This window comes from Tachypleus tridentatus, chromosome 2 (assembly GCF_004210375.1).
Source record: "Tachypleus tridentatus isolate NWPU-2018 chromosome 2, ASM421037v1, whole genome shotgun sequence".
In the NCBI taxonomy this organism is placed as follows: domain Eukaryota; kingdom Metazoa; phylum Arthropoda; class Merostomata; order Xiphosura; family Limulidae; genus Tachypleus; species Tachypleus tridentatus.
Genome location: NC_134826.1, coordinates 49,252,812 through 49,276,743, shown reverse-complemented (window position 1 = coordinate 49,276,743; position 23,932 = coordinate 49,252,812). Strand labels below are relative to the sequence as shown.

At 31.7% G+C, this 23,932-nt stretch overlaps 1 protein-coding gene across 11 annotated transcripts in view; it reads left to right on the top strand.

Annotated features, from left to right (window-relative positions):
* The window catches only part of LOC143243217 (glycerophosphocholine phosphodiesterase GPCPD1-like), a 36,259-nt gene that overhangs the window by 11,419 nt on the left and 908 nt on the right, over nucleotides 1-23,932 (top strand). For 5 of the 11 annotated variants that reach the window (XM_076487062.1, XM_076487054.1, XM_076487051.1 and 2 more), the window contains 13 exons: nucleotides 726-804; nucleotides 3,315-3,421; nucleotides 6,176-6,347; nucleotides 9,556-9,688; nucleotides 10,783-10,837; nucleotides 12,430-12,522; nucleotides 14,292-14,369; nucleotides 15,495-15,513; nucleotides 19,024-19,157; nucleotides 19,426-19,556; nucleotides 19,761-19,896; nucleotides 20,737-20,897; nucleotides 22,419-22,572. In XM_076487062.1, the coding sequence (XP_076343177.1) occupies nucleotides 726-804; nucleotides 3,315-3,421; nucleotides 6,176-6,347; nucleotides 9,556-9,688; nucleotides 10,783-10,837; nucleotides 12,430-12,522; nucleotides 14,292-14,369; nucleotides 15,495-15,513; nucleotides 19,024-19,157; nucleotides 19,426-19,556; nucleotides 19,761-19,896; nucleotides 20,737-20,897; nucleotides 22,419-22,557 (1,437 nt within the window). In that variant the 3' untranslated portion in view covers nucleotides 22,558-22,572. Of the gene's footprint in view, nucleotides 1-725; nucleotides 805-3,310; nucleotides 3,422-6,175; nucleotides 6,348-9,555; nucleotides 9,689-10,782; nucleotides 10,838-12,429; nucleotides 12,523-14,291; nucleotides 14,370-15,494; nucleotides 15,514-19,023; nucleotides 19,158-19,425; nucleotides 19,557-19,760; nucleotides 19,897-20,736; nucleotides 20,898-22,418; nucleotides 22,577-23,932 lie in introns of all 11 variants that reach the window. The other 6 variants (XM_076487089.1, XM_076487084.1, XM_076487081.1 and 3 more) reach the window with 3 other exon arrangements.

Below are 23,932 nucleotides of genomic sequence, written 5' to 3'. Positions count from 1 at the left end.
CAGTTGTTTTCATAGCTGGTAGGAATTTCCTTCCAAATGTATGTTCTCAGTCTTGAAGCCAGCTGTGAAGTACAAGTTTTAAAATACTCAAACTTTGTACACTATTTCTCATATTCAGGGGTTTGGTTCCCCTCTGTGGGCTCAGCAGATAGCCAAATGTGGCTTTGCTGTAAGAAAACACCAACACTATTCCTCCTGTTCAGTTACTTTGACAACATTTTTGTATTGGCATGATAGAATATCATAATACTTCACACACAGTAGTACTTCTGCAGTTTTGGTAAAGATTATCCTTTTTTTTATATATTTATTATAAATACTATAACAATATAAAGGAACCTTATAATGTAATTCCATTAAAGTTTGTGGCAAAGTAAAATGGGACTGATAATCTAACATAATTATTATTACTTTTGCTTGGCCAGAATCTATTCCTTAGTTAGATATCAGAGAAACATTAATTTTCAGTTCTTAAACATATAGTTATAAACTTACAAACAATAAAAATTACGTAAATATGGTACTTTTACTCATTTTTGTTTTGCAACTAAAATACCTGAAAAGAATTTGAATGGAATACAAGTTTTTGTTTTAAGTTTATTTCTTTAAATAAAAGGTTAAATAGATTAAATTTATTGTCAAAACTTACAGATTTGTATTTTTCCTGTAAATGTTCAAATAACATCTTTTATATGTGTTAAAAATATAACCTTTTTTCACTTCAGGCAAATATTCGCAGAGAGGACAGTGAACAAGAGAACCAATTTGGTCGTGCAAATTGGCCTGTTATTGAAATTGCTGTAGGTTTATCTCAGCTCTTTTAAACCTGAAAAGTTTTTCTCTCCATTAATAGTACATGATAATATGTAAACATTAAGTTATTTAGTGATTATATTATGAAAGTATTTAAATATGATGAATTTTGCCAAGATCTTGCTAACTCTGTTGGTAGTGAAAAAACTACAAGAAAAGAATTCATGGATAATGACTGTTGTACATTTACTTCATCAAAAATATCTTTAATATTACTCTGTGGTAATTAATGTCACATTGTTTTCTTCCTACCATTATTGATACTGAGAAAGAATTGTCAAACATCAATAGATGTCATGTTGGTCCTGATGGCTTTGTGACAAAAACTGTGTTGCACTTAATGCTATAAAGTTAGAAGTGTATTAAATGTTAGTGTTTGATTGGGTTTATAGGAGTTACTTAGTGTTTCAAAGTAACAGTAATGTTGTTATCTCTAAATTAAAGTTTTGTTATAGAGAGTTTTGTAGCTTTTGTTATACTCCCCTATGTTTCAGCATTATAAAGTTTAAGCCTGTGGTTCATTCTGACAGAAGGATCCATGAAATTAAAAGGGATCATCTCAAGGCATTTTTTATACAGTTCAGATAAAGATGTAAAAAGAAACAAAACACACACACACACACACTTTTAGAAGGTTTAAACATTTAAAAGTATGATGAAGTGAGGCAAGCTTTAATGTCATATCTCAAATTGCTTTTTTTTTTCTTCTTAAACCTTAAAACATATATCAGTATAAATAGTTTTGTAAAAGAAGTCCTTTGCTATACAGTTTGTTTTAGGGTAATGTGTAGAACATGAAGATGATTAGCTAATACCAAGATGTGAAATTACGGAAAGGTTAATGTTTAAGAAGTCAAATTACGAGCATCAATTGTTATGAAAGTCATTTTGCATTTGTTCCACACTCAGTGGAAAAGTTTTTCATTAAAAACTTTTAAGAGCTTTGAACTCTAGTGACATTTTTTTATTATACACTGAGAACTTTCCTGTTCAGATGATGGAGAGCTTAGGATGAAGTCCATGATGCTTTGCTCAACTCTTGATATTTTATATCCATGATTAAAGATTTTGTGTCTGTTATTGTTTGGAAATGTTTGAAACCACTCTTGTAATCACTTTTGTTAAATAGTTCTAAATATTTAAAAGTGTTATGAATAAGTTAGTAATTAAATACTCTATCACTGTACACTTTAATTTCTGCATTTTGCAAACCAAGCAAGAAGGTCAAAAATGAATATTGTTTCTTACTGATCAAATGAAAATGATTTGCAAGTTACTTGATAATTACCAGCTGGGAAATAAATATTTATATCCCTTTCAACAACATTAAGGTACAATTGAAATTGTAATGTTATCAGTGAGAGAACTGGTGTTAATCTGATGATATTATTGGTCATTCCATTGAATGTTAACAGAGAAATGTTTTGAAGCTATAACATTATAAATTTGACTTGTATTGTCTTTACATTAGTCTTACTATTCATAAAATTGTCTTTTATTAACAGTTTCAAGGTTTTTAATAATACTGTTAAACTAATGTTCTGCATCAGAATATGTGAATGTTTATTTGAAACATTCATTTGCAACAAATTGCTGGTAATTTACATTAAATTAACTTTTGAGGGCCATGTGTTTTTACTTTACAATTAATCTGTGCAATTTGTCCAACATGTCTTCCTTCAGATACAGGAAGTTAACAATGGGAGGTAACCTTAGTCCACAAGATGCTGCTTTGTAGCTGTTCATACTAGAATTTTCTTACATTACAAATTTTGCTTAGACTACAGTAAAACTTTGTATATCAGTTGCACTTGCAGATATAACAATGATATTCTTATACTGGGCTATCAGTTTTCTAGACGAAGCTTAACAAGTTTTCCACTGCAGCTTCCTCTATAAAAAATATAAAAAAGGTCTCTAACTGAAAACAAATATGATATCTGTATTTAGATGTTGGCATCATTCATCTAATATTCAGATTTAAAATGTTTTGTAAAGCAGACACTTTTTACTTAGTGTAAACTTCTTATCCAAAATGCAAATATTTTGAGTATATTATTATAACATAGATATTTTATTAAATATATCTTGGTAATTTAGTTTTAGTTGTTTTTACATAAAATTTCTAGTGTTTTTGAGCTTAAAATCTGAAATATATAACTTTGTGCCTTTATATAAGTTATCTTTTGATATTTGAAATGCATTAAGAAATTGTCTTACAGTGGTTAAAAGAAAAGTAACCTCACCACAGAATAAAAAAAAATGGGTTTATTAGTTTCATAAAAATACAGAACAAAATTCCCAAAATTGGATTGTCAGTTAACTCATATGGACGATTTTCAAAAATACATATTAAAGGTAATACTACAAAAAGCAAATTTGGAGTAAACACAATAAATTAATTGAAACTGTTAAATAATTTTGATTTTGTTTTTACTTGTTTATGAAGCTATTATTCAGTCTGGTTAACTAATCTGTGCCAGTTTTGATTAAATAGGTAGTGAACGATGCAGAATGCATTTTTCACAATCAAGAACAGTTTGGACACTTATACAATTCAGAAGAGTATGTTGTCTTTCAGGCTCAGATGCTGAAACCATACACAATAGTAAGAGTGTAATCTTTACTATTTGTATCTAAAATATATTTTAGATATTAACTTTTAAAGTTAATATTAGAAGTTGAGATATTGTATATTTGAAGAAAACTAGTAATAGTTTGTCATAATAGCCTTCTACCTTATTTTGTGTGTTGGTAATAATTTAGTGTTACATCTTTAACACAAGATTCAGTTGTAAATAATTATTTCCAATCACACTTGGCATCGAGGTATGAAAATATTTAATGATTAGTTTTTAAATTTTAATGATTTAAAAATTAATTAAAAATCAAATATGGAAAGTATTATTTACAAAATGTTTTTCTTTTCACCCCCCATTCTCATGCCCAAAAATATAGTCTACAATCTAGAATATAAAGAACTACATGCATTTGTACTGCTTTGTTCTGGTGTGTGCTTCTATTCACTTATCATCATTAGAAAAACAGTTGCTGCACTTTCTGTCACTTAAAGCTGTTGAAAAAAAGGTTGAGAGAATGGATTATTTTACTTTTCTCTCTGCCTTTGTTTTTCATATGGCAGGTAGTACAGAGACTCAAGATCTAAACCTGGTGCTCCAAATCTGAACCTCAAGATGAACTTTCCTGCCTTTGATTCAACATTTGTTCTTAGGTCTCATGCCCTAACAACTTCCTTTTTTTTTTCTCTCTCTCTCAAATATTTGTTTCAACCATGTACTCATGACAGGACGGAGAGTTTCCTCTGTTGTTTGATGATAAAATTTTTCAGTTATATTTCATTTGAAGAAATGTGCTGTAATTTCAATTTATGGTTGACATATTTTGTGTAATAGTGTATTCTCAAGATGGCTGGTACAGTTATTGAAACTTTATTTTTTCATTAACCTGAATATTACCTAAGAAGGTTGAAATATTTTTGTGTACTATATTTTAATTACATATATTAAATTGAATTTTAATACCCATACCAGCCCTCTTGAGAGTACATTTCTACTTCAAGTGGGTTTCTTGTCATCATGAATTTTGTGTAATAGAACTTCTAGCTGTTCTTGATTGAGGATTGCTCTTGTATTGCATGTTACACATAAAAAAAAACCAAAAAAAAAACAACAGCTCCTAAAGAATCTACCAAAAACCTGTGGCCCAAGACATTAAGAAGACAACATATTCAAAGAACAAGAAGACATGTATTCCAAATTTTAAACCTTTTGAGTCAAATAGTTTTGGTGGATTAGTGATTTATTTTGAAATTATGCAAATTTTTTAATACTTGAATCTTCATCCAGACCACATTATACTCTTCTGTTTCTCAAAATAGTTGATGTTTTCGGTTATTACCTTACTGCATCACAATTGAATATTATTTTCTTGGAATTGACAGTTATGAACCATAAACACAAAACTGAATCATAATAACAGAAATCAATGTGCTGAGTGTCTAATACAACATTTAACATATTATTTCTGTTGGGTACAAATTCTGTATTGAGAAATTGCTACTACATTAAGAGACTCAGTGAGCTCTATTTAATCTGGTTCTTTCAAGTATCTGTTTTTTGTATCATAGTCTGGTCATTAGAGCATATATTCTTCTTTTTTTATCATGTAGTCTATTTGTTAAGGATTTTTAATTTGGTTCCAGCCCAGTGGCAAGAGCACTCAGTTTGTAATCTGAGGGTTTGAATCCCTCTGACACCAAATGTTTGCCCTTTCAACTGTGGAGGCATTACAGTATGACAGTCAATCCCACTATTTGTTGGTCAAAGAGTAGCTCAAGAGTTGGTAGTGGGTGGTGATGACTAGCTGTCTTCCCTCTAGTCTTACACTGCTTAGTTAGGGATGGCTAGCATAGATAGCCTTCATGTAGCCTAGTGTGAAATTAAAAAAAACAAAACAATAATTTTATCAGACCGTTAAGGTTTCTATTTTGTACTTTATTATATGGTCCAGTCATCACTGCATTTTTGTGGCCAATTCTAGAAGTTTCTCTCTATGGGAAGGCAGTATAACTGCTTTTCATTTTGGGTTTGAAGCTGCATCAGTTATCAAATTTAGTTTAGTTTTGGTTTAGAGTGTTAACTGTTTATTGTGTATTTATGGATGATTCCATTTAAATCTTCATTTATGCATGAATATGAGACTCAGTGTGGAGTTAAGATGTTATCCTGTTTTATGTCAGCTGTTTGTGAGATGACATCACTTCCATTGGTCAGAGAAGATTAGCTTAGCTCTGAAAGCTTAGCCTACTAAATAACTTGATTTTACTCTCAAGGACATGACTTAAGAATGTTTAGTGTGAAATCTAAGACTAAAATGTTCTAAAAACATAAATTCAATGGATTATCCAAAGGAGATAAAAGCTTTCAGTAATTTCTCTGTTGTTTGCAGTCTTTCATTCAGCTATGAGATTGTTATAACATGAATCTTGGAGATGTTCATAATTTTTTAGTTATTCATCATTGAATTTAATACTGAAACATTCACATTTCACGTTTGAAGAAATTCAATCATCAAACATTAGAGAATAGACCAATTTAAAAATCTGAAGTTAAATTTAGTGAATTTGACAAAATTATGTATGCTGGAAGTTGTTACATTTGGAACGACTTGGGTTTACTGATTATCTTATTAGTTATTGTAAAATTTAATCAGAAGATAGATGGTTTTTATGACAATATCATAAATCAGATAAAAAAGAAAATTTAATGCAAGCATACATGCACACAAAGTTTATGGTAGTGATAGACTTTCTCAGGTAACCACAATCTTTTTCATTTACTAGGCCTACATGGTAGACCTCTATGTGCATACTATGCAAGCTTCTGAGAATAATGAATGCATTCCAGAACATATGGGTTTTTGTTACATTCTGCCTGGTAACATGCAGGGAACAACAGGAACCTGTACTATGCCAATTACTGGAAGTTGTCAGCAGCCTATTGGACAACTGACTTGTGAGTATGAACTTGGGCAGTATCTTAAGGTACTTTTAACATGCTAACAACATAAAAAGATATCTATTTAAACTGAGCTCATTGCACATGTTAAAAAACAAGAAATAACTTGACATAACTTATTTCATTATATAGATCTATGGAAAACAAAATTATTCAATAAAACTTAAATTTGTGTGAAAGTAAAACATACAACAGTTTTTTTATGATTAAAAATTGTACAAAATATAAATTATTTAATTATAAGGCTAGATGATAATAGTTGAAGATTTTGTTCATAAGTATTGGAGACTTAATTTGATTCTAAGTTAAACCTTAGGTTATCTTAAATACTGCAAGTCTATGGGCATATCATTATATATTCATGAACTTCAAACTTTTAAGTGATTCATCATTCATGTTTGTGTTTGCACTTTTAAGCTGTTAAATGGATACTAGTACACACTCTTGGTAGTTGGTATAGTTATGACCATGTGTCTTTATATTCCTCAGGAGTATTTCTGATACTGAGCTATATCAAACACAATGTGCTATATACAATTTATCTTTTATGGGTTACGTGGAAATAATGGTTTTAAAGAAAGCCCTGTAATAATACTAATTGTAACTATATATATCTGTGCCTTTGATGTTTTAACGTGAGGAAATTGCTGAACTGTTTTTGATCAAATCTTATAAAGGAATTTGGATAAACCTCCAACGAACCAAGTTTAAATAGGTTAGCAATTAAGCAAATGGTTTGAGTTTGGCAATCATTTCAATATGTACCATAGGAAGCCAGTGCCAGAAGTAAGTAGCATTTACCATCTCTAGTAGCACAGGTTTTATTGCATGATGAAAGATTCACATGGATGCTATCCCCATAAATCTAATGTAATAAATTAAGTGTAAAGGCATGTTCACTAGTAAGTAATAATGGAAAGACTGTTCTAAAAAAAAATATTTTGACTCTACAACCAACATCACTGAAACCACATCTTGATGTAGGCAACTTTTTCACACAAGCAGGCTATACTCTTAACCTTTCAGTATCTCCATTCAGTATTACTCATCAGTCACTACTGGCATTTTAATTAATTTTCAATAAAGATTTGTATAAAAATGAAAATCTGTAATACATTCCTGCAATTTTACATGAGAACTCATATTGCCACCACCCCAAACTCTATTGTTTATGTTCATTCCTAGTCTGATTCTGTTTACATGGCAATGATAAGGGAATTACTTTTCATCAGTAGAAGGTAGGTAAATACATACAAATATCAGTGTCTAGATATAAATGCAATGTTTTCTTTATTTCTACATAAATAAAAAGTGAACTAATATCTCAATAAAAATGACAAATTGTAAGTCACTAAGAATCATGGTCAGTAAAACAGTCAAAGGCATTTTATTCATCCTCAGATACCAAACACATCACTACTGGATTCATCCCCAAGCCCTGAAGTATCATTATCATCGGTACTGTCACTCTTGCATATTAAATGATCTTTAGTGCCATGGCGTTACTTATACCACACTTTTGAAAGACTTGACAACTCCAGTTTTAATATCATGCCACAACTTCAGTGCCAATTCACACATCTGAGATATTGATGGGCGTTTCAGCCTTCTCGTCAGTGTAATTTCGTGATTTCCCTCTGCCATCCATTTATTCCAGTTCTCCTGCATGTTATTCATGAATGGCTTGTTGATACTTGCATCAAGTGGCTGTAATTAGCAAGTCAGGCCACCATGAATTACTGCCAGTTGTGTGTTCATTTTCCTTGCTAACTTTTTTGTGTTTTCAGTCCTGTGTACACTGAACTAATACCTCACTAGCAGTGCATTTTCCTGTAGCAGGACACTTGGACCACACTTTAATCCCTTATCCTGTGCAATTAAATGAATTTCGTTTGGCAGTGTTCCCTTGGTAAGGTTTTCCTCTTGACAATTAGTAGTAGCAGTAGTTTGGTGCCCTTAGTACAACAAGCTAAAACTGCAGTGTAGCGAGTCTTTACATGCCCAGTGGTTATAACAGTAACAGATTTCACTCCTTTTTCTAAATGGCACATCAAATATCAAAGGAACTTCTTTTATATTCCCAATTTCATTGAGTTTCAACAAGTTCTGTTTTCTAGCATTAAAGATAAAATTATGGAAATCCAATTTTGTCTGTTTGTATCAGGCAGACATTTTCTGGGCTATTTCAGTTCTTTTTAGTCATACTTAATTCATTTTGTTTCATGAAACAAAAACACCAAGGTTTTGAAGTCATCTACACCAGTATTTGTTGGCAATCTTCTTGCTTCTGAGATGATCATTTTTGTAGTCACTGCAATACTCAAGTTTCTATGATCTGTTATACATTTGTTCAGGGGTTCTTCCAAGTGTGTTCATTTTGCTGGTACTTTATGAAGATTGTGCTTTTTCTTATTAGCTTTTAGCAATTCTTCCTACTGCATCCTCCATTGGTGATTCATCCTCTCAGTAAGCGGTGGTGTAAAGTGTCTTTCTGCTGCTCTGTTCCTGTGATCTTCAGCATGCTTTACAACTTCCAGTTTAAATGTGATAGTATAGGTATGCCACTTTGATACAGCTGCCATGGGTGATAATTTTGCAGGACTGAAAACAGCTTGTGAATGTAATGATGACCTGTTGATGACTGACAAAGTTCAAGACACTCAAGTTTGAGGAAACAAATTTCCAGTAGCTTCAAGTCTAGCAAACGATGCATAAAAGATGGTGCTGCTGGAATCTCAACACAACCAGTAGTAATCAAATATTGTTGAGAGCTGTGTGTTGATGCAGCCTTAACTTTTTTCAACCTATTGAATAAATACAGCCAAATACATCATGTTCCTTACAGTATATCAACAATATTAGTTAAATTGAATGTTTTATGCTATTTAAAATACTTTTGATTGGTAAGTAATGAGATTGCGATCTGTATGAGAGGCCATTTTTAGTAGACCCTAAGCTAAACTCTTGCCTTAAGCAATCACTTTTGTCTTGGAAGATACATGGGAATTTTACCTGGAATTTTTAAGGAAAAAAGTGCATCTTACAAGGCGTAAAATACAGTAATCATATATTACACATAGATTAATACATTTTTTTTAAATTCTTGAAGACTTGTTGTTTTGAAGGCTGATTGGGTTTTATAATAAGTTTATAAATATTATTTTAGTACTACATTAGTTTCTAATCAGTGTTTTTTTTCTTTAAGTGGAATACTTAGTGGTGAAACCTTTGAAGAATTACATGTGTGATTTTCGTATTTCGTACGCCCGGCATTGGAAACATCTGCGTGGATTAGATGTTGGCCATCGAGGATCTGGAAATGCCAGAAGAAGTGATAAGTATGGTGCCATAGTGTTTACTTCTAACTGTTTTTTAAATTTTGTGCAAAGCTACACAAGAGCTATGTGCAGTGTAAGACTGGAGGGAAGGCAGCTAGTCATCACCACCCACTGCCAACTCTTAGGGTACTTTTTTACTGACAAATAGTGGGATTGACCATCACATTATAATGCCCCCACAGCTGAAAGGGCGAGCACGTTTGGTGTGATGGGGATTTGAACCTGTGGCCCTCGGATTACAAGTTGGGTACCTTAACACGCCTGGCCAAGCCGGGTCACTTCTAACTGTAAATTTAGTGTCCAAGTGTATAATAAATTATGCTTATTGACTTGTTTGTATAAAAAGAAAGTGTTTGTAGTTAGATATCCGTGTCTTAAAGACTAAGCTGTTAAATAGTGTGTAATGTTTCTATGATGAACTGCAGTGAAATGTAAAAGTATACAGGTTTGTAATGTGTTAACTCAAAAGTAGGTAATCGTAATTTTTAGTGTTAGAGATTTACTACCAAGATTATAATTGGAATGAAAAGAATATTTATACTAGAAGAAAACTAACATTGAATCTATACCCTGTGTAACTCATTTCATATTCTTGCATGCTGAAGATTTGTAATTTATGATTCCTCATATGAATGTTGTGGGGTACAGTTTACATACAGGATATTAGTTGAATCTATACCCTGTGTAACTTATTTCATGTTCTTGCATGCTGAAGATTTGTAATTTATGATTCCTCATATGAATGTTGTGGGGTACAGTTTACATACAGGATATTAGTTGAATTTATACCCTGTGTAACTTATTTCATGTTCTTGCATGCTGAAGATTTGTAATTTATGATTCCTCATATGAATGTTTTACAGGATATTGTTGGTGTATTTCATGTTTTACATACAGGATATTAGTTGAATCTATACCTTGTGTAACTTATTTCATGTTCTTGCATGCTGAAGATTTGTAATTTATGATTCCTCATATGAATGTTGTGGGGTACAGTTTACATACAGGATATCAGTTGTGTCTTCGTTTCTGCAATGATGAAAAGAGACAATTTGATGAGTTCATATAAACACTTCATTTTGTATTCTTTTCAGAATTGAAAATCTCCTGGAAAACACAGTAGCTTCTTTCAATTATGCTGCACGACATGTAAGTGTGGAGTTTGATTGTTCTGACACACACAGACTTTATAATGATGTACAAAAGAACATTTCTTAACAAAGAAGTAACAACAAAAATTACACTTTGTTCTTATGTATCTTATGTCAAACAACTTAAGTGTAATTCTTGTCTAACTTGTTAAAAGAAATTAAATTTTCATGTTCTCTTATTTTTTATCCATACTTCTTTCATTATTTATGTTGATGGTGCAATATGTCTTTTAAATTTGAGACTTTACATTAAATGTATTCCACCACAGTTCTGTCTTTTTATCAGTAAGGTTAAACCAAACAATGAGTGTTATTTATTTATTTTATTTTTTACCACTATAGTAAAGAGATATGTTTTGTTCCTCTTTAACTAAAAACAAAACATTTCAAAACTGTTATTTCTCACTGTCTTTTGGATAGAACATGGAAGTGTATAATCAAGTTATCAACTTTTGTTTGATTCTCTTACAGGAATAACAGTGTTTTTGATTAGTAAGCTGAGTTTTTCTTGTCATAAAATCTTATAATAGTAGCAATTAGATCTACCCTATAATGAGTACCTGTTGTCCACTTTATTTAACAATATTAATCATTGTTTTCTTGTGTCAGAAACTAGAAAATTACTGATATATGCATGTGTGTGTGACACCAAAAGCCAATAATTTTATTTTGTTTGATTTAACAAGAATCTTAAAGTTCAACATTAGAACTGTGTATTGCTGGTACCTTTTCTGTTGTTTAATTTTAGCTCCTAAAGTTCTCATGTTGTGTTAGGTATTTACTTTCTATTAAGAAAGTTTAGCTTTATTGTATCCTTTCACTTTATCTAGGGTGAGTGCAACAAGGTTCTCTCTAGTAATTTTGTGCTGTTTACATTCAATGTATGCAAACAAGTTTTATGATTTGTTACATTGTTAGCAGAGTTTTGTCTTTGCCACTGTTAGAGTTGTTTTTAAGTGAATTAGTTTTGTTGGCAAATATCAAGAAAGGATTTGGATTTCATAATTCTAGTGTTCTTACTTAAAGTGGGAGTATTGTAACTTGGGGGTTACTTCATCTGATAGTTTCATTTCACTGTCTAACTTGTATGGAAGGAGCACATATACCAACAGGAATATTTTTCTGTTAATGTTCTTATTAGCTCTTCCTGTTTAAAGCTTTGAAGCACACAAAGCTATTTTCTTGTATTGTACTTGTGTGTTTTGTTTTAGTGGAATAATCTTTATTTATATTATTGTTTTTAAATCATTAAACATTCGTTCTTCATATAAATCTGAGTCTTGTTGCTTTTTGTGACTTAACTGCTGTAATTTGTTAAAGTATAAATCTAAGCTGAGATTTGAGAAACTCCATTTTTTGCTTTGCTTTTCCTCTGTGAGATACCACACCAATAATATTAAAGCAAGTCAACAAATGTTTTTTTATGACAGGTATTTTCTAGATCAAAAATTTTTTGTAACTGAAAAAAAAATGTTTTGAAACAATTCTGATTTGAAATTTACACGACTTATTAAAATGTTAAAACATTTTTGTGTTTTCTGACTTAATTTAAATCTAGAACCCTATCTGAAGGTGTGTTTTATCTAACAGGGGGCTGACATGGTTGAACTTGATGTACAAGTGTCAAAGGATATGGTTCCAGTTATTTACCATGACTATCACATCTCCATCTGCATGAAAAAGGTGCTTATACTTGTAATGTTTTTACACCTTAATTTTCAGGTTACCTGTTCAACGTTATTTGTTGTGTACCTTTGAATGCTTTTAGAAATATTACAATATGTAGTTAAGAGAAACTTAACATAGTAGGTATACTATACATCTTAAGGCTATTCATATTATTAAATTGTGTAAAACACTACATGGCCAAAAGTATGTTGACACCCCTTCTGATAAGAGGGTTCATCTATTTCAGCCACACCCATTGTTAACAGGTGTATAAAATTAACCATACAACTATGCAGTCTCTATAGACAAACACTGACAGTAGAATGTGTTGTACTGAAGAACTCGGTGACTTTCAACATGGCACTGTCATAGGATGCCACCTTTCCAACAAGTCAGTTTGTCAAATTTCTGCCATGCTAGAGCTACCCGGTTAACTGTTAGTGCTGTTATTGTGAAGTGGAAACATTTACAAGAAACAACAGATCAACCACAAAGCGATAGGTCACACAAGTTCACAGAACGGGACCGTCGAGTATTGAAGCATGTAGCTCGTAAACATTGTCTTTCCACAGTTGCAACACTCGCTACCAAATTCCAAACTGCCTCTGGAAGCAACATCAGCACAAGAACTCTTCGTCAGGAGCTTCATGAAATGGGTTACCATGGCCGAGCAGCTGCTCACAAGTCTAAGATCACCATGTGCAATGCCAAGTGTTGGCTGGAGTGGTGTAAAGCACACTATGCAATCTGGAGCAGTGGAAACACGTTCTCTGGAGTGATGAATCACACTCTACTATCTGTCAGCCTGATGGATGAATCTGGATATGCCTGATGCTGGGAGAATGCTATCTGCCTGAATACATAGTGCCAACTGTAAAGTTTTGTGGAGGAGGAATAATGGTCTGGGGCTGTTTTTCACGGTTTGCACCAGGCTCTTTAGTTCCAGTGGAGGAAAATCTTAATGCTACAGTATACAATAACATTTTGGAGAATTGTGTGTTTCCAACTTTGTGGCAACAGTTTGGGGAAGGCCCTTTTTTGTTTTAGCATGACAATGCCTCCATGCACAAAGCAAGGTTTATAAAGACATAGTTTGCCAAGGATGGTGTGGAAGAACTTGACTGGCCTGCACAGAGCCCTGACCTCAACTCCATCGAAAACTTTTGGGATGATTGGAACACTGACTGCATGCCAGGCTTTCTCGCTCAGTATCAGTGTCTGATCTCACTAATGCTCTTGTGGCTGAATAGGGGTGAATCTCCACAGCCATGTTCCAAAATCTAGTGAAAAGTCTTCCCAGAAAAGTGGAGACTGTTACAGCAGCAAAAGGGGGACCAACTCTATATTAATGCCCATGGTTTTGGAATGGGTGTAATAGTTGGGTGTCCACATACTTTTGGTCATATATTTTATATGTATATATTTAGTTTACAGTAAAAATTTTTTGGACTTTTATAATCTTGCATTATGTTTAGTGTGAATTGAAGGTAGCATTTGTTATTCCTTAAATTTTAACATAATTTAAAAATTTATTTGCACGAAAACTGATGTGATATTTTCATCTGACAAGCATCTACATTTTTTGTACATTTTATAGTTTCATATTTTTTACAATACAGTGAGAGTTAAGTAGTAATTAAATCATGAACTAGTGCTTCGTAATTTAGTATATCTCTTTAATACAATAAGTTGTGAAAACTAATTTAAGTAATGAAAGAAATATGTGTATTTTAGTTGTGATACATTTTATTTTATTTTTCATATGTCCAATTTTATTGTATCAGAAAAAAGTAATACAAGAACATGAAAAACTGGACGTTAATGTTAAAGATTTGACAGTTCATCAGTTACAGATGTTAAAGGTAGGTTTTAACTTTTTGTATAATTTGATGTATGAAGAGCAGCTACAATAATTGTTACTTGTAAATAGGTAAATGAATATAAACAAACTTTGTTGCTACCATATCTATAAGTATGCTGCTTGAGTTGTTCCTAAAGAAGAAAAAAGGGCAGTGTTCCTGATAATGGCTTTAAATGTTTTTCAAAATAGTTTATTTCATTATTTAATACTTTTAAATATTTTACTGAAACATTTACACATTGTAAAAATTATGTAGAGCTCTTTGGTTCAACCCATAATATGATCTCTTCACAGTATGTGCTCTCCCTTTAAGTCACAGGAGTATTATCTTTTTTGTAAAAGACTAAATCAAGAGTTTGCAGTGAATGATGTTGACTATCTGTTTTCCTAATGCAGATACTGAAACAAACAAGAACTCCATGGGGTGCTTGAGATAAATAACTGGAAAACTTACTGTGATTCTTATTAGCTTTCTAAGTTTAAATGAATTGTTGCTATAAACAGTAAAACCTTACTTTCATTCCATGACATGGTGGTAAGACTTGATTTTAAATATACAGTTTGAGTGTCTTGTATCACACTTTGAACCAAATTAAGTTTCAACTGTTGAAGAAGAGTGTAGGTTTCAAAAATGCAAGTATTATTTTATGACTTTCACTCATGGAATTTAACTAGGATAATAAGATTGATAAATATTATATTATATTTGAATGTAATGTTCATCGCATGTTGTACCTTAAAACCATGAAACATCTTTTCAGATTGATAAAATAAATTTTAAAAAATGTTTGAAATTTATTCAATCTGAATGATTTGAAAACTAACTCATTGAAACAAGAAATTTTTCATGAATTTCTGGTAAACTGCAATACTCTTTGTGCAAAATGTGTTTAATTGTTTGGTTATTAATAGGAAGATAACGATCTAGTGGCCCTTATTTTGAAATATTTACTTTCTTTTGATAGAAGTCTGAGTTAAGAGTCTCATTTTACAAGAATAAAGGATTTGTAATTTTAAATTAAGTAGCTTTAACATTTTAAATTAATCTTTTTATTTGTAGAAAGTAAAATGATCCCCCTAAATTAATTGATTAATCTTTGGTTTCATTTTGTGTTTTTTCCTACAGTTGAGTCCTTCATCTAAAGGTAAGAAAATGTTTATTTTATTGCATACTATTACTTATAATAAAAAAATTTGAAATATGAAGTAAACAGGGAAAGAGAAAGACTTATCTCTATGAGGTAGATTCTATACTCTACAAAGAAAGACTTATTTCTATGAGGTAGATTCTATACTCTACAAAGAAAGACTTATTTCTATGAGGTAGATTCTATACTCTACAAAGAAAGACTTATTTCTATGAGGTAGATTCTATACTCTACAAAGAAAGACTTATTTCTATGAGGTAGATTCTATACTCTACAAAGAAAGACTTATTTCTATGAGGTAGATTCTATACTCTACAAAGAAAGACTTGTCTCTATGAGGTAGATTCTATACTCTACAAAGAAAGACTTGTCTCTATGAGGTAGATTCTATACTCTACAAAGAAAGACTTGTCTCTATGAGGTAGATTCTATACTCTACAAAGAAAGACTTGTCTCTATGAGGTAGATTCTATACTCTACAAAGATAGACTTGTCTCTATGAGGTAGATTCTATACTTTACAAAGAAAGACTTGTCTCTATGAGGTAGATTCTATACTCTACAAAGAAAGACTTGTCTCTATGAGGTAGATTCTATACTTTACAAAGAAAGACTTGTCTCTATGAGGTAGATTCTATACTTTACAAAGAAAGACTTGTCTCTATGAGGTAGATTCTATACTTTACAAAGAAAGACTTGTCTCTATGAGGTAGATTCTATACTCTACAAAGAAAGACTTGTCTCTATGAGGTAGATTCTATACTCTACAAAGAAAGACTTGTCTTTATGAGGTAGATTCTATACTCTACAAAGAAAGACTTTTCTCTATGAGGTAGATTCTATACTCTACAAAGAAAGACTTGTCTCTATGAGGTAGATTCTATACTCTACAAAGAAAGACTTGTCTCTATGAGGTAGATTCTATACTTTACAAAGAAAGACTTGTCTCTATGAGGTAGATTCTATACTCTACAAAGAAAGACTTGTCTCTATGAGGTAGATTCTATACTTTACAAAGAAAGACTTGTCTCTGTGAGGTAGATTCTATACTTTACAAAGAAAGACTTGTCTCTATGAGGTAGATTCTGTACTCTACAAAGAAAGACTTATTTCTATGAGGTAGATTCTATACTCTACAAAGAAAGACTTGTCTCTATGAGGTAGATTCTATACTCTACAAAGAAAGACTTGTCTCTATGAGGTAGATTCTATACTTTACAAAGAAAGACTTGTCTCTATGAGGTAGATTCTATACTTTACAAAGAAAGACTTGTCTCTATGAGGTAGATTCTATACTCTACAAAGAAAGACTTGTCTCTATGAGGTAGATTCTATACTCTACAAAGAAAGACTTGTCTCTATGAGGTAGATTCTATACTCTACAAAGAAAGACATGTCTCTATGAGGTAGATTCTATACTCTACAAAGAAAGACTTGTCTCTATGAGGTAGATTCTATACTTTACAAAGAAAGACTTGTCTCTATGAGGTAGATTCTATACTTTACAAAGAAAGACTTGTCTCTATGAGGTAGATTCTATACTCTACAAAGAAAGACTTGTCTCTATGAGGTAGATTCTATACTCTACAAAGAAAGACTTGTCTCTATGAGGTAGATTCTATACTCTACAAAGAAAGACTTGTCTCTATGAGGTAGATTCTATACTCTACAAAGAAAGACTTGTCTCTATGAGGTAGATTCTATACTCTACAAAGAAAGACTTGTCTCTATGAGGTAGATTCTATACTCTACAAAGAAAGACTTGTCTCTATGAGGTAGATTCTATACTCTACAAAGAAAGACTTGTCTCTATGAGGTAGATTCTATACTCTACAAAGAAAGACTTGTCTCTATGAGGTAGATTCTATACTCTACAAAGAAAGACTTGTCTCTATGAGGTAGATTCTATACTCTACAAAGAAAGACTTGTCTCTATGAGGTAGATTCTATACTCTACAAAGAAAGACTTGTCTCTATGAGGTAGATTCTATACTCTACAAAGAAAGACTTGTCTCTATGAGGTAGATTCTATACTCTACAAAGAAAGACTTGTCTCTATGAGGTAGATTCTATACTTTACAAAGAAAGACTTGTCTCTATGAGGTAGATTCTATACTCTACAAAGAAAGACTTGTCTCTATGAGGTAGATTCTATACTCTAGAAAGAAAGACTTGTCTATGTGGTAGATTCTATACTCTAGAAAGAAAGACTTGTCTCTATGAGGTAGATTCTATACTCTAGAAAGAAAGACTTGTCTATGTGGTAGATTCTATACTCTAGAAAGAAAGACTTGTCTTTATGAGGTAGATTCTATACTCTACAAAGAAAGACTTGTCTCTATGAGGTAGATTCTATACTCTACAAAGAAAGACTTGTCTCTATGAGGTAGATTCTATACTTTACAAAGAAAGACTTGTCTATGTGGTAGATTCTATACTCTACAAAGAAAGACTTGTCTCTATGAGGTAGATTCTGTACTCTACAAAGAAAGACTTGTCTCTATGAGGTAGATTCTATACTCTACAAAGCTTCTGGGTGTAATGCATTAAGTTTCTTTTTCACTTCTTTAGTTTGTGAGGGTGAAATTTGGTCAGGGGTCCTGAGTTATGCTTTAAAATTAACTAACTGATAAACACTGATTTCTTTTTATAACAGAAATCTATATTGTATGTATGATGTTTTTTATTCATCTGAGTGTTACTCTTTTAAACTGACTACTGAAAATTTTAACAGTAAACAGTCATGAAATAAATCCTGGGGTGAAGTTTTGAAGTTATGTATCTATAAAATTCTTTGATAGATTGTTTAGGCAGAGTATTCATGATGAAGCTTTGTAGAATGGATGGCAACTGCCTGTTGTGGAGACACAAGTGTAGAGGATGACATTTCAAAAGTCAGAAGCCTTTTGTTTTCAGGTCAGTGTGTGTGTGGGTGTTGTCGGTCTTTTACAGAGTCCTGGTGCATTGTGGAGAGTGTGATATGATACATATATTGAAGAAATGGGAAGAAAACTCATGAAAAGAATAAAAGAACATAAAATAGTACAAGACTCATGAAAACACAAAATTCAGCCATTGTAGGGCACACCATGTCAACTGGACACAAACTGGGGGAAAAACTAGAATCATCAACACAGACATATTCTGGAAGACAAGAAAAATCAAAGAATTATTTAATTAACACTAATAAACCTTCACTAAACAGAGATTCTGGATTAGAGGTGAGTAACCTGCAACTGCTATTGCTTGAATCTACAGGAAATCTCTCCTTCAATCAGAAACAGTGATAATCCAACCAATCATAACAAACTTTCCACAATCCACCAGGACACTAAAAAAACTGACAACACACACTGATCTGAAGACGAAAGGGGGAAGATTTTCAAAACGTCGTCCTCTACACTTGCGTCTCCGCAACAGGCAGTTGCTGTCAATTCTACAAACTTTCATTTATTATGTATCTATAAATTGCTAGAATATGATTTAAAAACCACATCTTTCTGTTCAGGGGGACACAATCATGACTTCAGTGAAGACGACAATGATGATAATCAACCATTTCCAACCTTGAAACACGTGTTGGAGGCTGTTGACCAGCGTGTTGGATTTAATGTAGAAATTAAAAGTCCCATGCAGCTGAGGGTAAAATATAAATTTTTTTCTAACCAAAATATATGAGAATTTAAACAAATCAGTGATTAATTTGGGCACAAAATTTTATTTCAAAGTAGTATATTTACAAATTTATTTTACTTCTGATGATGCATATGGATGCTTTATCATTACATATTTATTTTATATAATTATTTTATCAATATTAAATTATCTAATATTTTCTAAGAACTTCAGCTCACAGGGTTTTTTCATTTTGGGGTTGGTTTTTTCTAATATCAGACATACTTCTTACTAGGATGGAACGTGGGAAAGTGATGGACACTTTGACCTTAACAACTACATAGACATAATTCTTACTGATTTACTTCGACATGCTGGTCCTCGCTATATTCTTCTATCCTGTTTCCACCCTGATATCTGCACTATGTAAGTATTACCTTTTAAAGAAAGCAGAGAGATTAGATATAAAAATCCAGATATAAGCATCTTGTATGAGACTTTTTTGCATCCAGTTATTTTGATTCTCACTGTTCTGTAAATAAAATTTTATCTTCATTTTACTTAATAGTGTTGTTTCTTCCACTGTATGTAGCTTTTCTACTAAGTCTTTTCTGTTGTTATTATTATTAGGATCTGTCTTAAGCAGAACAAGTATCCTCTCCTGTTCTTAACACAAGGAGTGACTGATAAGTATCCTCCTTATTTAGACCATCGAACCTCTTCTATCCCAATGGCAACTTTTTTCTGTCGCAGTGCTGGGATTTTGGTAAGTATGTTTTTGTTGGTTTAGTGTTGTTTGTTTGTTTTTTTACTTGGGTGGAGCTGATTGCAACATGTTGTTGTTGTAATAGTTTCTTGTGTTAAGTTTGGAGCTAACTTGTTAAGGGATAGTTCAACCTTCAAATACATGTTAGTTAGTTTGTTAAAGGTTCAAAATTATTTATTTAAATGTGGAACTAACTTGATCTTGGATTGTTCAACCTGCAAGTGGACAAACATGGTCTTGAAACTTTTATTTTTGTTACAGTTAAGTGTGTTAAAGTTTAGAATTATTTATTAAGATAAAAATAGAAATCCTGCATTACCATTTCGAAAAAGTCAGGGCTCAATATGCTTATTGTAAATATTACCAGTCCTGTTTAAAGGTTGCTTACTTAAAAAAAATAAAGTAAATAAAAAAATAAAAACACAAGTTATGTTTGTTTTTGTGATGTACTCTGAACAAGGAGAACAAGCAGTGCACTGTATTTAATTTATATTATTTAGATATTTAGAGATACACAACTATAAAGTAGAAAACTGTTCATGGCATGCACTTCTGAATGTGAAAAGGGTTTTGTCACTTTTGAGGTTTCTCTCATCAAGTTAGAAAATTCTTATAATTTGTTAATATTTACATTTGTTCGAAAAGTGGGTTCACGGCGTCTTTTGAATATGTTATAAAGTCTCCTACATGTGGCTCATTCAGAAGTGTACATTATTAATCAGTCTCGACCTTTGAACTGTGCTAAAGGACAAAAGGTAAATTTTAAGTTAATTTGTACATTTGATAAATTACAGTAAATGAACTGTTAACCATGTTAGTTGTTATATTTAATACTTTCAGGGTATTAATGCACACACTGAGGAACTACTGCAAGATCTATCTCTGATAAACTTTGTTAAATCTTATAACCTGGTTCTGTTCTGTTGGGGCGAAGATAACAATAACCGTGAAACTATTCGACAACTGAAAGCAGCAGGTGTAGATGGTGTGATTTGTGACAGGTAAGTTTCTGATCTTACTTGTCAGTTCAAGCAGAAAAATCTTTAACTTTCAGAATCTGTTCAGTAAAGATAAGTGGGGGTTTAGCAGACATGTGAGAGAACTTCAGTGTACTGGATAAAATATTTTATAATCTTAATAAAACTTTAACTTTGTAGACACGTGTTCACGATCGACCTTGTTGCAACTTTTCAGCTATTGATGGATGTCATTTTCAGAAATGATGTTTGGGATTTTGCTTTTAAAATAATAATTTTAATTTTTCATTTGGTGGGAAATAAGTAAATTGCTACAGACATTTATAATTTTTTTTAAGATGAAAAAAAAAGTGTGTCGCTAGGTTATATCAATTTAATATTTCTCCTTGATTTTATGGATTACTGTGCCGGACTGTGGATCTGCAGGTCTGTGCTCAGCAGATCCATCATTTGTGTCTCATTGGTGTAAAACATGAAAAATCAGTTAAATCTACATTTTGAGGTCATGAATATATTATAAGAGTGACAGTCAAATCCCCCTATTTGGTCAGGAAAGAGTATCCCAAGAGTTGGTGATGGATGGAATATCTCATTTTATGAAGGTACTTCACTAATAATGGACTGTCTGGCAGAAAAAAGGCTAAGGTTTCTTTGCTTCAAGTGTTTTTGAAATTCAATAATAAATGGTGAAATTTCAGTCTGGATCAGATTTAACTTTTTGTGGAAAGTACCAACTGACCTTACTGCTAACAAGATTTGAGCTGCTTGTTAGCTTTGAGTAGTGTAGTATCAAAACTATGACACGACTTATGGGAAAAACCTTAATTCTGGTAGTTTTACAAAATTGTACAATAATACAGTCATATTTCAGTTTTTGGATGACAACTTAATCATTTTGAAAAAAAGATATTAAGTTTTTTCTTAAGCAATACAAGCTTTTATACCTCATTAAAAGAACACAAAACATTTTGAGGTAGTTTTTAGCTGGTTAATGTAGTCTTGTTGATAGTATAGTCACTTGGTACATTTTACAAAAGAACAAAGGTTTGTCACTTATCTTCAAAGTTCAAAGACGTTAGGCATCTCTTCTGTCAAGTTACCCCCACGTATTGAGATAATTTCATAAATGTAAAAGATATTCCAAAAATGAGTAACTTGTCCCAAATAGTTGTACGAGTCACTTTAATCTCAACTTTTTAATTATATTTCAAATGTTTGTTGAACTCTTTGTACATGTATTGTTTACTTTACCTTTTTTTTCCCTTCTACAAATGTTTGTGTAACATTCAAGCCATATATATTAGGTAACTACCTCAATCATTAACTTGTTCTGCAAAAGAAATGTGGACCATTTAATACATTTCATTTCAAACAACTTTTACAGAGTTAATAACATAATTGTGTTGTTGCAATAAGTGGTACTTAAAAGAAATAAAATAATTAAGCACATCTTTTAAAGAGAAACGTTGTAAGGAAAAGTTGATACTTGGGTACTTTTAATGTGCATTAAATTCTCACACAAATATCCGTTATTTTCTTCCACAGAGTTGACGAGTTTGCTTCCCACAAAGAGGGGGATATAATTTTTCTTTTTAGTCCAGAAATTAAAGGAGGAGAAAAAGTTGCCATGTTGGAAGCTGCTGCCTATTCGGGTCCTTCCAGCATTTTGGAGTCACCTGGCTAATTACAGGCATTTAAAGCAAGTTAGAATTATTTCTGATGATCTTTGCAAATGTTAATGATGTTTACATTGTATTAACATAAACTTTTAAGTTTTATATGCTACAAACATTTTCTAGAAGCAATAGATGAGCTATTCCACTTAAGAACCTTTTCATAAAGATGTCTACAAATTAATTGATAAGTTTTCAAGCATTGTATTGAAATTGTTAGATTAACAACTACTATATATAATATGTATTTTTATTATTAATATATATAATACTAAATATAACTTTATTCCAAAAATTACTATGTGTATCAGTTGTGAAACTAAGTAATCGATAAGTAAGATTACTGTAAGATTGGTATAAAGATCTACATTTTCATTTTCTTTGTGATGAACAATTAATTATTAATTCATTATTTGTAAATAGTCTATGATTATTCATTTGTAAAAAAAAAAAAAAAAATAGACAAACAATGATGACTTGGCATCCATAAACTCTAAATAATACACTGTATAAAAACAAATTAAACACAAACCAATACTTGTTTTATCAAACAAAAAATACTTTACATTTTATTTGAATAATTCAATAACATAAAATGTGTTTGCAGGTACAGTATATATTTAGATGACCAACACAAGCCCTGTATTACTTGAGTGTTTTTATTTTGGAGGGGTGGTGTTTACAACTGAAATAGGTGCTTTTCTGTACTCGTTTAAATGGTGTTGCTGTTTTTATACAACACTTATCAAGCTATTTGATATGAATTGTGGGAGTTAAATTTTGAACTGCAGAGCATCCTTATTCTTATATCAAGGCTCTTAAGAATTGTGCCTCATAAAAGTCCTAAAAGTGCATCTTGTTTAATCTTCATTGTGTTTAGTGCACAGTGCAAAGTTGAGAGATAACAATAAGAATAATGGCTCTGAACTCTTTTTCTGTGTGTCAACATGCAGATGAGGCTTGGATGTTATGTACCAATCAATCAGATTTAACACAAATATTATCTTAGAAATTCAATCAATTTCAATAATTGAAAAGTTGGTTAACTGCTCATCAGTATTTTTGTACCCTTGAAGTTTGTGTGAAAATGTTAAATGAAAAAATTTTGAATGACTTTAAAGTTTTCTCATATTTGGAAAATGTAGTTGTGTGTAGGACATGTTGTACAAAGTTATATCTAGTTTAATTATCTTTCACAACATAATTGTTTTTCAATGTACTTGGGGACTAGAAAGCAAGTGCAGATTCATGAGCTGCTTGAAGACGTTGTATGGTCAGAAAACCTGGGTTTTTACATGACATCTACAAGTGATCTGTAATACTTACATAAAATAAAAATAGCACATGCTGTGATTTGTTAATAAATGGTTTGTGTCATTAACTTTT